The sequence below is a fragment of the Callospermophilus lateralis genome, chromosome 2, assembly GCF_048772815.1.
Source record: "Callospermophilus lateralis isolate mCalLat2 chromosome 2, mCalLat2.hap1, whole genome shotgun sequence".
NCBI classification, from domain to species: Eukaryota; Metazoa; Chordata; class Mammalia; order Rodentia; family Sciuridae; genus Callospermophilus; species Callospermophilus lateralis.
Window position 1 is genome coordinate 167,246,997 of NC_135306.1, and position 16,371 is coordinate 167,263,367.

A 16,371-nucleotide genomic window follows, 5' to 3' on the forward strand; every position below is an offset into this window, starting at 1 on the left:
AAACTTTAAGCTGCTTTTGATCATGTAGTCTTCCATTTCTGTCAGTTCCCTGCAGCAGTCCTCACACGCTCAACTCGGTGCTTCTAAAGAACCTGGAAAGCTTAATAAAAATGCAGATTATCTCATTTTCTGAGGATTTCATTTAAGTAGATAAAGGGAGCTTCCAGGAATGCAACCTTCCATATGAGTCTGGATACACAGCCAGGTTTTGTAAACTGCTCCATAAGCAACAAGTTCTTTACTCTTGGAAAGCAGTCCAAGATTTTTATCTGACTCATCAAGTCTTTTCTTAGAAGTTGATGATTTAATAATGGGAAGAAGATCATTAAGAAGAACCTTAAGGGCTGGGGATGTGGCTCAAGCGGTAGCGCGCTCGCCTGGCATGCGTGCGGCCCGGGTTCAATCCTCAGCACCACATACAAACAACGATGTTGTGTCCGCCGATAACTAAAAAATAAAATATGAAAATTCTCTCTCTCTCTCTCTCCCTCTCTCCTTCTCTCTTTTTTTTTTTTAAAAAAAGAAGAACCGGCTGGGGATGTGGCTCAAGTGGTAGCGCGCTCGCCTGGCATGCGTGCGGCCCGGGTTCGATCCTCAACACCACATACAAACAAAGATGTTGTGTCCGCCAAGAACAAAAAAATAAATAAATAAATATTTAAAAAAAAAATAAAATAAAATAAAAAAAAATAAAAAAAGAAGAACCTTAAGCATGATTTATAAACCTATGATATAAATTACAAGGTTAAGGATCATAATAAAATTAATTCCATAACCCCCCTACAAAAAGCACAGATAGTACTGAGTTCTAAGAACACAAAAGTGAATGAGATATTATTTCTCATTAAGCAACATATAGCACAATATAGTAGAAGGGTTAGGATACCAAGGGACAAGTATATATAAAATATCCAGAAAAGGTAAGTTCATAGGGACAGAAAGCAGATTAGTAGTTGCCAGGGGATAGAGGAGGGGAAATAAGAAGCAATTACTTATTGTGTACTATAGAATTTCCTTCTGTGGGTAATGAAATGTTCTAGAAATTAAATAGTGGTGATAGTTACACAATGTTGTGAATTTACTGAATACACATTATGAATCAGTGTTAAAAGTCACTAATAGTAATTTTATGTTATGTATATTTTAGCACAATAAAAAGGATTTAAATTTATAAATACACACACACAGACACACACAATTATATGCAAACAGAGCAGCCAGATTCTGTAGTCTAATTCCTAAAACAACTACTCTTACCAGTTTCTAAGTGTATTTCCTGATTTGGTTCATGCATACATGAGCATAACTATTTGTGTAAGTATGTGTCTACATATTTGTATTACATGATCATATATAATCTCTCCAAAATGTTACAGTAGCTATTTGAAAAAACTAAATGAGGCAAAGTACAATTAGTGGATAATCAGTCACTTGCAATCATCTATGAATGTCATGGTGTGGTGTTAATAAAATTTCCAATTGAGCTTTAATTCCCAACATTGTTAATGTACTTCTCCATATATTTATGGGAAGTTACCATTATATTTAAAATTGCTTCATGTATTAGTAATTAAGTTATGTCATCAGAAATGTACAACCAAAATCAATTAGGAAAACATGAAAAACATGCCTCAAGATGATATATATTCATTCAACATTCAATAGATAATTACTGAGTCCCCACTTGGTGGCATGCACCATCCGTTATCTATCTATTCCATTGTTTCTTTGCTTTCTGTTTATCTGAGGGAATAGTTATTGATGGTTAATGAGACACAAAGAAAGAAATAATTTCCTGAAGTCCTAAATGGCCTCATAACCTCTAGGGATCATGTACTAAACAGTCTCCTAAAATGATTTGGACGAGTTAAGAAGTCTCTTAAGAATTTCATTCCCTGGAAATGACTGGCACAAGAGAATACCCTGTTCCCCAAATGATCCTCCACAAGAGGCCTACAAAAGGATTATTAAAGCAGCTACAGTACTTTTTCCAGAGAAGCGAAATGAACTCATTGTCTCCTACAAGGCTCCTACAGGTTTACTAAACTATAACACCCAATTTTTAGAACTCATAAGAACAGAGATTTCAGTTTATCTGACCATTATTCTTAGTACATTCAGGCTTGTGAGACTATGTGTTTTTATACATTATTTGGAAAACATAGTCAACAAATACAGGGGACCCAAGTAAAGGCAAAAGCAAGCCAAACAACTATACTATGTACAATCTGATCTGATCTATAAACTGGTAGAAACATTTTAGAAAATGTGTCTTTCAATGACCTTTTTTTTCTTCTTGGTACCAGGGATTGAACCCAGGGGCGCTTAACCACTGAGGTACATTTCCAGCCCTTTTAAAATATTTTATTTAGAGAAAGGGTCTTCTTGCTTAGCTGCTTAAGACCTTGATTAAGTTGCTGAGACTAGCTCTGAACTCATGGTCCTCTTGCCTTGGCCTCGTGAGCAACTGGGACTACAGGTGTCCTCTTAAATCATGCATCCCTGGTAGGAAAATATTTTCAAATATATTATATATATTATAATATATATTATATAATGTATTGTATAATGTATATATATTATAATATATAACATATAATATAATGTATTATAATACATTATATTATATATTATTATATATTATATATTTTTTCAAAAAATTTTCAATCAACAGTGGTCCAGGAGAGACATGACTGTTAGATAAAAATAGAAGGGAAAAGATACCATGTAAATGACTTAAGCATGTCATACAAAAATGAACACATTAGTCCTGCTTAAGCATTTGCTTTTTGTTGTTGTTGTTTTTAACCAAAAGCTGTTCACATTTAATCAAGATAATTTTCAATTAAAAAATTTTTTTTTCAAATACTCCCAAATATAGTATTTATCTATCCAAATGTATCCTATAATTTATAATAGACATTATAAAATAGACTCAATTTTTTAAAATTTAAAATGTGAAAAGTTTCCAGGCACAGTGGTGCATGCTGGTAATCCCAGTGACTCAGGAGGCTGAGGCAGGATTGCAAGTTCAAAGCAAGCCTCAGCAACTTAGTGAGGCTATAAGCAATTTAATGAGACCCTATCTTAAAATTTTAAAAAAGGGCTGGGGATGTGACTCAGTGCTTAAGTGCCCCTAGGTTCAATCCCTGGTACATAAATAAATAAAGTATGAGAAGTCAAGTATTTCCAGCTACTCAAGAGGCTGAGTCAATGCTTCATCCCAGGGGTTCTAAATTAGTCTGGATAACACAGTGAGATCCCCATCTCCAAAGGGGGAAAAATTAGATAGAAAAAAATAACTGTTAAAATTTTTAGTTATTTTTTCAGGGCTAGAGATTGATCTCAGGGCCTTATGCATGCTAGGTAAACATTTTACTACTGAGCTATATCCCTAGTCTCCTACTTCACACATGAGAAAACTGAATTTTTTTTTTGAGAGATTGTATAATCTGACAAACATCAGAGCTCTAATATAGCAGAGCTAAGATGCAAACCACTGTTTAACACTAAGATCAGTGCTTTAAACCAATATGTTCTGAGAAAGGAAGCAATCAAAAGACAAATTCATGTGGAAATATAAGTCAAATAACAAATTCTTATGGCCAATATGAATGAATCTGGATGTTATTTGCTAATTTGACTCTGTTAACAATCATTTATGATCTGTATGATTTTGTACAAGTTACTTAACTTATTTGAAACTTTGTTTCCCAGTGCATAAAATTGAGGTAGGATATTTGAAACTTTGTTTCCCAGTGCATAAAATTGAGGTAGGATAGAAGGAATAGGAAATAGGCAAAAAGTCATAAAGGAAGAACCAGAAAATAAGATTTTGGTTCAAAAGTTCTGCATACTTTTCCAGGCCTATAACTCCCCAAGCCAGTCTTCCTTCCACACCTATTACTCCTAAATTCCTGGGAAGTCTGTAAATTTACTTGTGCATTGTAATTAAACCTTCAATAATAGAATAAGTAGAGAGGTAAAGATGGGGGATGAGGGAGAGGGTGGGGGAGAGAGAAGAGAGAATAAGGAGGATGGCAAAGGGGAGGGGGAGGAGATATAATGTCTTGAGGAACCCATAATTTAGCACTATTGATCAGATAATAAAGACCATGTCAGCCTAAGGATCCTGATACATATCAGACTACTAGAAACTGTCTTGAGATCACTGGATTGATATCATTCCTATACACTTTTCCATACCCACCCCTCACCAAGTTTCCTTAAAAAGTAGCACCAAAACTGCATTTCTCATCCTTAAAAAGACCTGCATTCTCCCTTGAAGGCATATGCCTTGCTTTACCCACATAAGTATCTCTCTCTTGAGATTTCCCTTAATTATGTATCTTTCCTAAATAAACCTCTGTCTATGCCTGAGTGGCATGTGCTTTAATTCTTTTCCATTACATATGCCCAAAACCCCACTGGTCCTGAGTCAAGTTCCCCTCTTTCTCCATGAACTTCTTGGACCCTTTTTCAGAGACACTTCTTGTGACAAAATGAGGAGCTTGAATATATTATAACAAATCACACTGTTAAAAAGGAAAAAAAAAATGAGAGGCTTGTACTAGTTAATCTTGAAGGTATTTTTCAGCTTTAAAATTCCAGAACTTAAGCCAGGTATGGTGGCACATACCTGAAATCATAGCTACTCAGGAGGGTAAGACAAGAAGATCACAAGTTCAATGCCAGCCAGGCAGATGCTGTTTCAAAAATGGAGAAGACTAGAGGTAGAACTCATTGCTTTCCTAGCATATGAGAGGCCTTGAGTTAAATTCCCAGTGCTAATTCTTAGACTCAAATATAAGAGCAAGTAAAGCAAACATTTTTAGGCAGAATAACCATACCTTTGCTGATTTCCACATTAGGCAGGTTGAATATGTCAAGGTCCATGGTTCCACCTTTTGTTCCTTCTGAGAGATCTAAAAGGACTAGCCTGTCTGCAATGCCCTGTAAGGTATAATAAGAAAGGGAAACATATTACATTGGACAAGACCAATTACTCAATTTAATTAAGAAGTGACGGCTTGTGTCATCTGAAGAAGAGTAAGTAAAGCCAGGGGTGGTTGCACATGCCTGTAATCCCAATGGCTTGGAAGGCTGAGGCAGGAGGATCGCAAGTTTGAAGACAGCCTCAGCAACTCAATGAGATGCACTTTCAACATTTAAAAAAAAGGGGGAGTGGGGATATGGCTAAAAAAATGGATAAGTAACACAATTGTAATAAAAGTGACATGCAATCAAGAAGTTATTATGAACTTGAATAATGTGATCCCTTGGGCTTAACTACTGTAAACTAGGATCTAAAAGGAGTAAATTTAGATGCCTTATAGATTGCAGAAGTTTTCTTATGGGATGAATAATAAAGATTCCTTGGTTCACTCAGCAAGTTTGATATTGTTCCTGAGTTTCTTTTCATTCTGTATCATAATTTCAATTCTGAAACGTTTAGAATGATTTGGGGGCCTATTTTAGCACTTCATTCCTAGCATGAAAGTCAAAATTATCCCAGCTTTTGCTTAAAAAAAAAAAAATAATCAGCTTGGGAGGCTGAGGCAAGAGGATCATAAGTTCAAAGCCAGCCACAGCAACTTAGCAAGGCCCTAAACAACTTAGCAAGACTATGTCTCTAAATCAAAAATATTTTTTGAAAAAGGATGGGGACGTGTAAGTGGTTGAGTGTCCTGCATTCAATTCCCAGAATCAAAAAGGAAAAAAAAAATAGCCATAAATCTAAAGTCAAATTGTACTATCATGTGGTACCCTCCTCAGAGAGCTCATGGAATATTCCACATGCCTAATAATGGCTCCCTGTTTGGCCTGGTGGGCTGACTATAAATAACAGCATGGAAACTCCAAGAGTTAGTTAATATTTGTGGAAGGGCTTTCTCCAAAGTAGTAGGAAAACCTAAGAGTTCATGGGCAAAAGTATCCAGAGATCTACCAGACTTTCAGGCAAAAAAAATGGTTAAGAAAACAACTCTACTATTTTATATGTGAGCTTTGTAACACTAGGACAGTCACTGAACTCAAGTCTTACTGCATGTGGTTATAAGATTGATTATATGACTGACTATATGATTGATAATAGGACTGACATACATAGTAGTCCTCTCTAAATTGTAGCTATTATTTTTTTTTATTATTTTTAACCACACTCACAACGAAAATGCCAGGAAAACTAGCATTTCCATTTTTATTTATCAGACACACTAAGGCCCAAAAGTTTAACAATAGAGGTTGTGGGAAAACAGGTATTCTCATACAGTGTAGGTGTGAGCATAAACTAATACAACTGACACAGGGAATAATTTGACAACTTCTTTCAAAAATTTAAAATATTTTAAAATCTAAATTTAACAGTTCCTTTAATCCATCAATCTCATTTATAGGAATTATCCTACAAGTTTATTAGCATATGTAAAAAATTATATATTATGTATAAGAATATTCAAATGACTAAAAACAACTAAAATATTCATCATGACTCTTGCCAGGTATTTTGTAATCCCAGAAATTTGGAAGGCTGGGACAGGAGGATCACAAGTTCAAGACCAGCCTCAGCAATTTAGTGAGATACCCTCAGCAACTTAATGAGAACCTGTTTCACACTAAAAAAAAATCTTAAAGAAAAAGGGCTAGAGATGATCTCAGTGGAAAAGTATCCCTGAATTCAATCCCAGTGGGGAGGGGGGGGGCAATTATCATAAAGCAGTATAATATAGTGGCTTAGAGAAGAGCTTCTCAAGCTTTATAATGAATCAGTAAAGCATATGGATCACCACGTGTTTTATTAAAATGCAGAATCAGAAGTAGAATTATGGATTTCTTACAAAATCTTAGGAAATGCCAATATTGCTAGTCTGAAAGCCATATTTTGAGCAGTAAGGATCTATAATACAGGTTCTGGTATACGGACAACCTGTTTTCAAATCCTGGTGACACCATTTATTAATAGTGTGACTTAGGGCAACTGGGTAACCTCCCCAAACCTTGGTTTATTCATTTGTAATATGGTGAAAACAATAGCTTCTAAACAATAGGGTCACTGTAAAAATGAGTCAAGACAAATGTTTAGACAAGTGCCTGGCATCTAGTAAGCATTTAGTAAAGGTTAGTTACTGCTGTTACTATCACTACTACTACTACTGCCATTATTGGACTGCTATTATTGATATATTATTTAAATATTATACCTTGTATCAAAATGCTGATGTTTAAAAAAGAAAAAATAATGTTTTACCTAGACAGTTAACAGACAAATGACTCTTCTAACAGTTAAGGAAACATGACTTTAAAAAGGTGCCTACCTGTATTTAACAAAAAAAGTCAAATTATTACCAAAAAAATAAATAAATAAATTACACTTGTTGTAATCCCAGCCACTTGGGATGCTGAAACAGGAGGATCACAAATTCAAGGCCATCCTCAGAAACTTAGTAAGGACCTAAGCAACTTAGGAGGACCCTCATTCAAGATAAATAAAAAATAAAAAGGGCTGGGGATGTAGTTCAGTGCCAAAGTACTCCTGGGTTTGATCCCCAGCAGCTCTGCCCCTTCTCCCAAATTAATAAAACTTAATACCGTAGGGATGTCAAAAAGCAGTTGACATATGCATTATTCTTAGCAGCATAAATTAGTTCTGCCTTTCTGAGGAGCAGTCTACTAATATAAGAGTGCCATAAAACAATCCATACCCTCTGACTCACTAGTATTATTTTTGAGATGATATATACCCAAAAGAAAGTCAGAAAATAAGCAACTTACAAAAATAATGTAAGAAGCATTTTATATATTTATTTTCTTTTTATTTATTTTACAAAGTAATGTAAAAGTATTTTATTTAGTAACAAAAGAAGTAAAAACAACTCAAATTCCAATTAAGAGTTAACAGTGTACTCAGATGAGGAAAACAGGTAAGGAAAATGAAACTATAATATGCCAAAATTCAGCATATGCTATTCTGAACAGTCAACTTCAAAATTATTCTAACTTGATTATTTGCTGAAATAGAACCTACCTTCAAGATATATGTGAGTCTTAAATGGAAAAGGAGGAATTTAGACATCAAAATAATCAAATTTTAATAGAAAAACTTTATAGAAAAAGAAAAACAGTCACCAAATAAACATAGTGACAGCTGTTTTCTAGACTACAGATATGCTATCACCATGATAGTTGTTTTACCTCACTAGGAGTTAGATCTTTATGTAAACAATTAGAAAAGACTTAGAAAAAAGAACTGACAGGAATATAAACAAAACAAAACATAAACTAATGTAACATATTAACTCAGAAAGTCTGATCCCAAAAGAAAGCAATTATATAAGAAAAGGCAGTCCTTTTTTAAAAATGGTAATTTTATAAATAGCTAAAATTAAATATAATATTAAATAAGAATTTAATTAAAACACCATGACTCAAAAATCACAAAATAATCTGTGCCTAAGTCAGAGAAATGTCACTTTGAGGTTTCCCTTAGATTAGGAATGACACCATTATTCAAATTACTTTTTCAAAGCCTACCCATGACTTACACTAATTAAGAGGCAACATGACTGATGAGAACTTTCAGCTATTTTTTGGTCACAAAATATATTTTCAGGCAAAATGAGGTTTTCCTACATAACGAAACGAAGCCATTGCTTTTTTAAATTTTTATTTATTTATTTGTGTGGTATAGGATTGAATCTAGGAGCATTTTACCACTGAGCTACACCCCAGACCTTTTTATTTTTTATTTTGAGACAGGATCGCAATAAGTTGCTTAGGGCCTCACAAAGTTGCTGAGCTGGCCTTGAACTTGTGATCCTCCTGCCTCAGCCTCCCCAGTTGCTTGAATACAACTGTGCCGAGCCAAACCATTATTTTTTGAATGTTAATAAAACTGCCTAAAAGTGTAGCACTATGATATATGTATTTATAACCACTATGCTTACATACCTTTGCTGAAATTGCTAAGATGCAGGCAATACCCAACTCTCCATTTCCAACCACGGTAATTTTATTGACTGGTTTAATCTCATAATTTGTCCAACTCTTTGAATTTATGTCTGAGACACCTATCAAGAAAAGTGGATGATGCTGAGAATGAAAAAAAAAAATCACATCAACTCCCCCCGCTATCCTTTGGGCAATCCTGAATCACTGGGACTACAAATGTGCACCTCCATACACAGATAACATAAAAACAACAACAACAAAAAAAACTTCAGTCACTCAGGAGGCTGAGGCAGGAGGATTGCAAGTTCAAAGCCAGCCTCAGCAACTGAGTGAGGCCTTAAGCAACTTGTCAAGACCCTGTCTCAAAATAAAAATTAAAAAGATTAGGGATGTGGCTCAGTGGTAAAATGATTCTGATTCAATTTCCATTACTAAACAAACAAACAAAAAACCCAAAATTAAAAAAAACGCCAAACTTCAGTTACTTAGAAAACATGGTGTTAGTCCACAATAAGCACTTAAAAATATTTGTTGAGGGGTGGGATTGTAGTTCAGCAGGAGAGCACTTGTCTTGCATGCATAAGGCACTGGGTTCAATCCTCAGTACTACATAAAAATAAATAAATAAAGATATTGTGTACATCTACAATTAAAAAAAATTTTTTTAAATACTTATTGAAAAAAATGAATACATGAAAGAAGACTTATAAAAATCAGAGTTTCTTGTAGAAGAGGAGCTATTAACTAAAAATGTAAGAATGGATTTTACATATTGTTTTCGGTGATAGCTACAAAGGTAAATCAAACAGTCAAATTTTATCACACATTTAAAGTATATGCATTTCTAATGTAAATCGTACATTTACATTAAATTAGTAATACTTGTACTGATAAAAAAGATGAGTCTTATTTTAAATATTCTAGTAAATGGAGGCTATCCTTTTAAAAAGAAAGTGTCTTTCTAAATATTTAAAAAAATATCGTGTAAGACTAAAAAAAAATACAAAGGTTTAGTACCCTACTGAAATTTTCCAATCATGAATATGTGACTTTATTCTCAATAAGAAACATTGAGAATTACAGATCTTCTGATCTAGTATTCTGAATGAAACAAGAACTACATAAACACATAACAAAAAAGGTTTGGGATGATTATTATATATCAAGTGTTTTTGAATGAAACAACAACTATTTTACTTGTTCATAAAAGAGTAAATTTTTTTTTTTTACATTTTAAGAAACAGTATGGAACTTTATTATATATGTATAGGATTTTTGATTGAACACAAAAATATACATATAAATGTCCATATGTATTTAAAATAGAAGAGATTAAAGGTCATTAGTAAGAAATTGTAAACTCATAACTTTTAAGACAATCTGACAGAAATACAAACCTTCAGTGATTTTTGCAATATAGGCTAGCATGTCTACCTGCCGTGCTTCATCAGATGACGATAGAGAATACAGGGGAAGTTCCTCTTGAAACTTGGCAATCATTTCTTTAATTAATCCAACAATGACAGACTTGGGCTGTAGAATACACACAAAGGTAAAAGTTACTCAAAAATTTGCTAAGTAATACTACCATTTCAACCTAACATTGCATAGAATTAGCCAAAGTAAATACAGTTGACCCTTGAGCAACACTGGAATAGGGACCCCAACCCATGAACAGTTAAAAATTCGAGTATAACTTGGCTCCCCCTAAACTTAACTACTTCCAGGCATGATGGTGCATGCATGTAATCTCAGCTGCTCATGAGGTTGAGGGAGAAGGATTAGAAATTCAAGATCATACTGGACAATTTAGGAGATCCTATCTTAAAAAATAAAAAGGACTGGGGATGTAGCTCAGTGATAGAGAGTTTGCCTAGCATTCATGAGGCCCTGAGTTCAATTCCCAACACCAAACACAAAAAAATCCTTAACTGCTAATAGCCTCCTGTTCACTGGAAGCCTTACCAATAACATAAACTCAATGTTTATTTTGCATGCTATAGTTATTATATACAATGAAAAATTGCACAAGATCCATGAGAGATCACTTTTTACTATAATGCACAATTTATTGGAGAGACAAACTAAAATTTTTAACATAATTCAGCATTTCAAGTGGATAATCAGATAACCATGACATGAATGTACCTTAATAGCACCAAGAGGAGGCTACCATAATACAGTAATACATAAGGTACCACAGTTAACTTCATACAGTTATGATTTAAAACTACATATTTATGTCTGTTTATTGTTGTTACATACAGTGGTACCATGTATGATCTGTATGTGCACATAAGTAAGTTTTCACAAATTTTTAACTTTTTTTGTTTTGGTTTTGATGGGGATTGAACCCAGGGGTGCTTTACCACTGAACTACATATTCACCCCTTTATTTTTTTTATTTTGAGTCAGAGTCTAAGTTGCTGGTTCTCCACTAAGTTGCCCAGGCTGGCCTTGAACTTGAAAACCTCCTGCTTTAGCCTCCTGAGTTGTTGGGATTATAGACATGTACCACTGCACCAGCTTGATAAATTTTAACCTTTTATAATAGATTGGCGTAAATTTTAACATTAATAAATAATAAAACAGATTATTACCTATGTATATTTTATGTATTATTGACACATCTTTTTCTTAACCTTTTCAATATTTCCAGTCTATAGAATTCATATGAAAGTTTTTTTTCAAATTGGTGCAAGTTAAAAAAAGAGAGACAACTCTGAGAGAACCCATATAGTTCAAACATATGTTGTTCAAAGATCAACTATATTGTCATGCTTTCATTTTTCTAAAACTATGTACAAATTGTGTTATGATTTAACTATTTTAATGCTTTCAACTGACAAAAGCAAAGTCTCTTATCATGCAGTATCCTCCCAGAGATCTCATGGAAAATACTCCATGTGTTTATAAAATAAAAGGCAAAAAAAAAAAAAAAAGCTAAATTGACAACTCTCAAAACAGGAAAATAGCATGAATATACTAGCAGCAAAATACCTAGGTTTGGGAACTATCTTTTTTAACTGTTTATTTTGAAATAATTTCAGGCTTACAGAAAAGTTGAAAAAATAGTACATACACTCTTCTGCCAGGTTACTCAAATGTTAACATTTTATCACATATATTTTCTTAATATCTTTCTCTTTTTTCTGGCCCAAATGAAAATAAACTGCAGATGTGATATCTCCTTATCCCTAAAACCTTTAGAGTGTATTTCTTAAAAGGAAAAAAGACATTCTTCTACAAAGCCATTATCAAATCAGAAAATTAATTTGATAATGTTTTCTTTGAGTTTAACTAGTTAAATAGCCTTGGTGTCATTCACTTAACTGTTCTGAGCTTCAGCATCATCAGTAAGATAATATGAATAATAAATTGAAGTGGCTATTAGGAGATATAAATTAGCTAATGCATAGAAACTGTAACCTAAGAGAGTAAAATAGATGTTTACTATTATTATTAGGAATATTTAGTAGGATGCTCATTTAAAAAGTGCTGAATTTCTCAGAGACTTGAGTTTCACTGTTTATAAATTAACAAGAGCCCATTAGGGTAAAAAATTCAAAATACCTTCAAGGACCAACCAGATAACATTAAATGTGTGAAGCTGCCAAGTAAAAGAAAACCTGGAGAGATTGTTATTATGGCAAACTAGAAGCAGCCTGCCTATATAAATTCAAATTTATATGCAGAACAAAAACAAACAAAGTAAAAGAAAACCACTATGCTCTTCAAATAAAATTCTGTAGGCTTACTGTAGTCCTCTGAATCTCTTTGGGGAAACTGTCTGCAATCCTTCTAGATTCCTTCTATCTCCAAAATTCTACAAAAAGTATACTCCATAGTTAAAATTCCAAATGCATACAGAACTCAAAGTTACTATAGTACTTTTAAGCAGGGCGATTTAAATAATGTAATATATTTTAAAGGCAAGTTTTAATTTATAATAAAGAGATTCAAAAATAGTAAAATGGAATAAATTCCACCTAAACTGAAATCAAGCATAACCTCAACTAACTTATAGGACTATTACTGAGCACTTATTAAGCAAACAGACAAAACTATGAAAAGATGTCAAAGAAAATCAGAAGAAGCAGGATACATAAATTCTTGCAATAGGGTACAGATGTCCAAATATGGTTTGAAGACAGTTTAAAAAAAAAAAAAAAAAAGGAATTCAAAGCGGGTAATGCATACCTGTAATCCCAGAGTCTCACAAGGATAAGGCAGGAGATTACAGATTTGAGGCCAGCCTTAGTAATTTGGCAAAACTATGTCCCAAAATAAAAAGGGCTGAGGATGTGGCTCAGTGGCACCCTGGATTCAATAGCCAGTGTTTAAAAAAAAAAAAAAAAAAAAAAAAAAAGCCAATATGGATATGATGGAGCACAACTGTAATCCCAATGATTTGGAAGACTGACACAAGATGATCACTAGTTCAAGGCCAGTCTCAGCTATTTAGTGAGGCTCTAAGCAGCTTAGTAAGATCCTGTCTCAAAATCAAAAATAAAAAAGGCTGGGTATTGCTAGGTGTGTGTTTGCAAACACACACCTGTAATACTGCAAGTTCAAAGCAACTCAGTGAGACCCTGTCTGTAAATAAAATACAAAATAGGGCTAGGGATGTGACTCAGTGGTTGAGTGCCCCTGAATTCCATCCCTGGTATTAACCCCCCCACCCCACCCCCTCCAAAAAGGTTAGGGATGTGGTTCAGTGATTAAGTGCCCCTGAGTTCAAACTATGGTACCAAAAAAAAAAAAAAACAAACAAAGTTAGAAAAAAAAGGGGTAATTACTGATGAGAAGATAAACAATTCAAAAAGGAAAGAATATACATTATTGATAAATATGAAAAAGATTTCAGTTTTTCAAGTAACAGGATAACAAAAAATTAAGATCCAGGCACCATTTTTTTTTTAATTGTCTGTTGTAGATGGTCACAATACCTTCATTTTGTTTATTTATTTTTATGTGTTGCTGAGCATCAAACCCAGTTCCTCACACATGTGAGGCAAGTGTTCTACCACTGAGCCACAACCCCAGCCCCAGACACCATTTTTTGTCCTTCAGATTATCTAATTTTTATTATATCCATTCATCACATTTAACTGGAAATCTTATTTAATAATGATCAAGTAATGCAAATAGCAAATTAAGTTCATATAGAAGTCGGCTCTGCTCCTGATAATTTGGTGTATGTTCTTCCTTTTTCTATTTTTTCTTCGTTTTTAAAGGTTTTATATGTGCAAAATATAGAAAAACATACAAATAAAGTAAAATATGTCCATAATTACCCGTTTTCACAATTATCTATAACCACAAAAGTGAGAAACTAAATGCCATTTAAAAAAAATTTTTTTTTTAAAGAGAGAGAGAATTTTAATATTTATTTATTTAGTTAGTTAGTTAGTTTTCAGCAGACACAACATCTTTGTTTGTATGTGGTGCTGAGGATCGAACCTGGGCCGCACGCATGCTAGGCGAGCGCGTTACCGCTTGAGCCACATCCCCAGCCCCTAAAAAAATTTTTTAGTTTAGATGGACACAATACCTTTATTTTATTTATCTATCTTTATATGGTGCTGAGGATTGAACCCAGTGCCTCACACATGTGAGATAAGCACTACCACTGAGCTACAACCCCAGCCTCCCAAATGACGTTTTTTACTATAACCTCATTCAACTCTGATCCTAAAATTCTACAACTTTGTGGGTACATATAAATATATTACAAATCATTCTTTCATAAAATTTTTAGTTATAAGTGACAGTATACTGTACATCTATCTGCCTAACCCAATATATAGAGATAAGCAAAGGTTTATTTTGTTTTAATGTTAATATCTCCTATTAGAGCAAGGATAAAACGAAATTGGTGCCCTTCTACACTCATTGCTATTGATAGCAGAAAACCAACATTTTGTTTACTTTTTTGAAGGCCAATCTGGCAATATAGAAGAAATACTTTAAAATATTTAAAAATTTTCACCCAATAATTCTACTCCTAGAGATTATCATTAGGAAATTTTTAAATATATATATTATATTTAAGTATATTCATCATTAAATTTCTTGTAATATGGCAATTTTGAAATGTATTATGTAAATATCTTCATGCTGGATCATCAAAGAACCATTAAAAACCATGTACTTTGAAAAGATAAACATGGGAGAAATGTTCAATATAATGATTAAAGAAAAATGGAGAATATAAAACTGCATAATGTGAGGACTTGCAAAACATAAATAAGCTACAATTATATATCAATAAAGATGAAGTTTAAAACCTCATACTCAAGTCATGGATGTAATTCACTGGTACAGCACTTGCCTAACATGTACTGGAGTCAGTCCCCAGCACTATAAAACAAAAACACAAAACAACAACAAAAAAATTATTGCTCAATTAAAACAAAGCATGTCACAGAAGATTACATATGGTATGATTCAAACATACATAGAGGTTAAAAACAGGCAAAATCACAAATAAATATATATATTACATAAAAATCTTTAATAGGGTGGGGGTAGGAAATAAGTCTCCAACATCCTGCTAGAAGCTTTTCATGTGCTTTCTCAATTAGCAAACAGCTATAAAAAGACAAGGGGTAAGTGACAGCTGGCTCCTGGACCTGGAGACAGCAGCTTTGTATAGGCTGTTGTCATCAGTATTCTGGGACTTGGCTGATCCTAGAGAACTCAATTTTAAATTACTTTAAAGATCATATGAAGAATGTAATTGAAGTAAATACAGTAGTATGCTTATTTTTACTATCAGAATCAAAGGCAAATATTCAGAAAAAATAAAAACTTTGAAGAAAATCCAAATTGATCTTACATGGCTCCAGTTTTGGAGATAGGGCAAGTATATTCTGCCTTGTGCATCCACATGTTTTCCAATGGAAATTCCCATATTTGCAGTTGGCTTCAAGAAGCAAATGGGGGGAGCAAAAGGATGAGAATCCAAAATCCAGAAACGGATTGGTATGTTATATGTATGACCTATTTGAGATAAAATAAGCAAAAATAAGAAGCATACACATCATATTTATGATACAACAAGGTGGCATTTTTAAGAAATAGGTAGTTAAGTCAAGTTTACATACAAAGGATTAAAATAAATCAAGATCTATTTCCCTCATTTCATGCACATTGGAAATATGTTCCTGTTAAAGCACTAACATAACATGAGGAAATTAAGACAATGGCCAGCTCATCCAATTTAATTCAATCAATATTTACAGGTTCTACTATACAAGAAGTTTGAGATACATCTTTTCTATGTAATTTTCTTTGTCCAACCAAAACAGATATTATACCTTCCTTGAAAGGTATTGGATATCTCTCTTTGTATTTATTCTATACTGAGATTATTCACTTACCAGGCTGTATTTATTACATTGTAAACTTCTAGAAAGAATT

At 33.4% G+C, this 16,371-nt stretch overlaps 2 protein-coding genes across 9 annotated transcripts in view; one reads left to right on the forward strand and one right to left on the reverse strand.

Annotated features, from left to right (window-relative positions):
* Nucleotides 1–16,371, forward strand: part of Misfa (mitochondrial sheath formation associated) — a 75,434-nt gene that overhangs the window by 14,620 nt on the left and 44,443 nt on the right. The gene's annotated exons all lie outside the window — the stretch shown is intronic.
* Uevld (UEV and lactate/malate dehyrogenase domains) overlaps nt 1–16,371 on the reverse strand; it is a 42,576-nt gene that overhangs the window by 12,921 nt on the left and 13,284 nt on the right. For all 6 annotated transcript variants that reach the window (XM_076846978.2, XM_076846980.2, XM_076846977.2 and 3 more), the window contains 4 exons: nt 15,788–15,951; nt 10,344–10,479; nt 8,947–9,065; nt 4,851–4,953 (listed from right to left, as the gene is read on the reverse strand). In XM_076846978.2, coding sequence (XP_076703093.1) covers nt 4,851–4,953; nt 8,947–9,065; nt 10,344–10,479; nt 15,788–15,951 — 522 coding nt within the window. The remainder of the gene's footprint in view (nt 1–4,850; nt 4,954–8,946; nt 9,066–10,343; nt 10,480–15,787; nt 15,952–16,371) is intronic.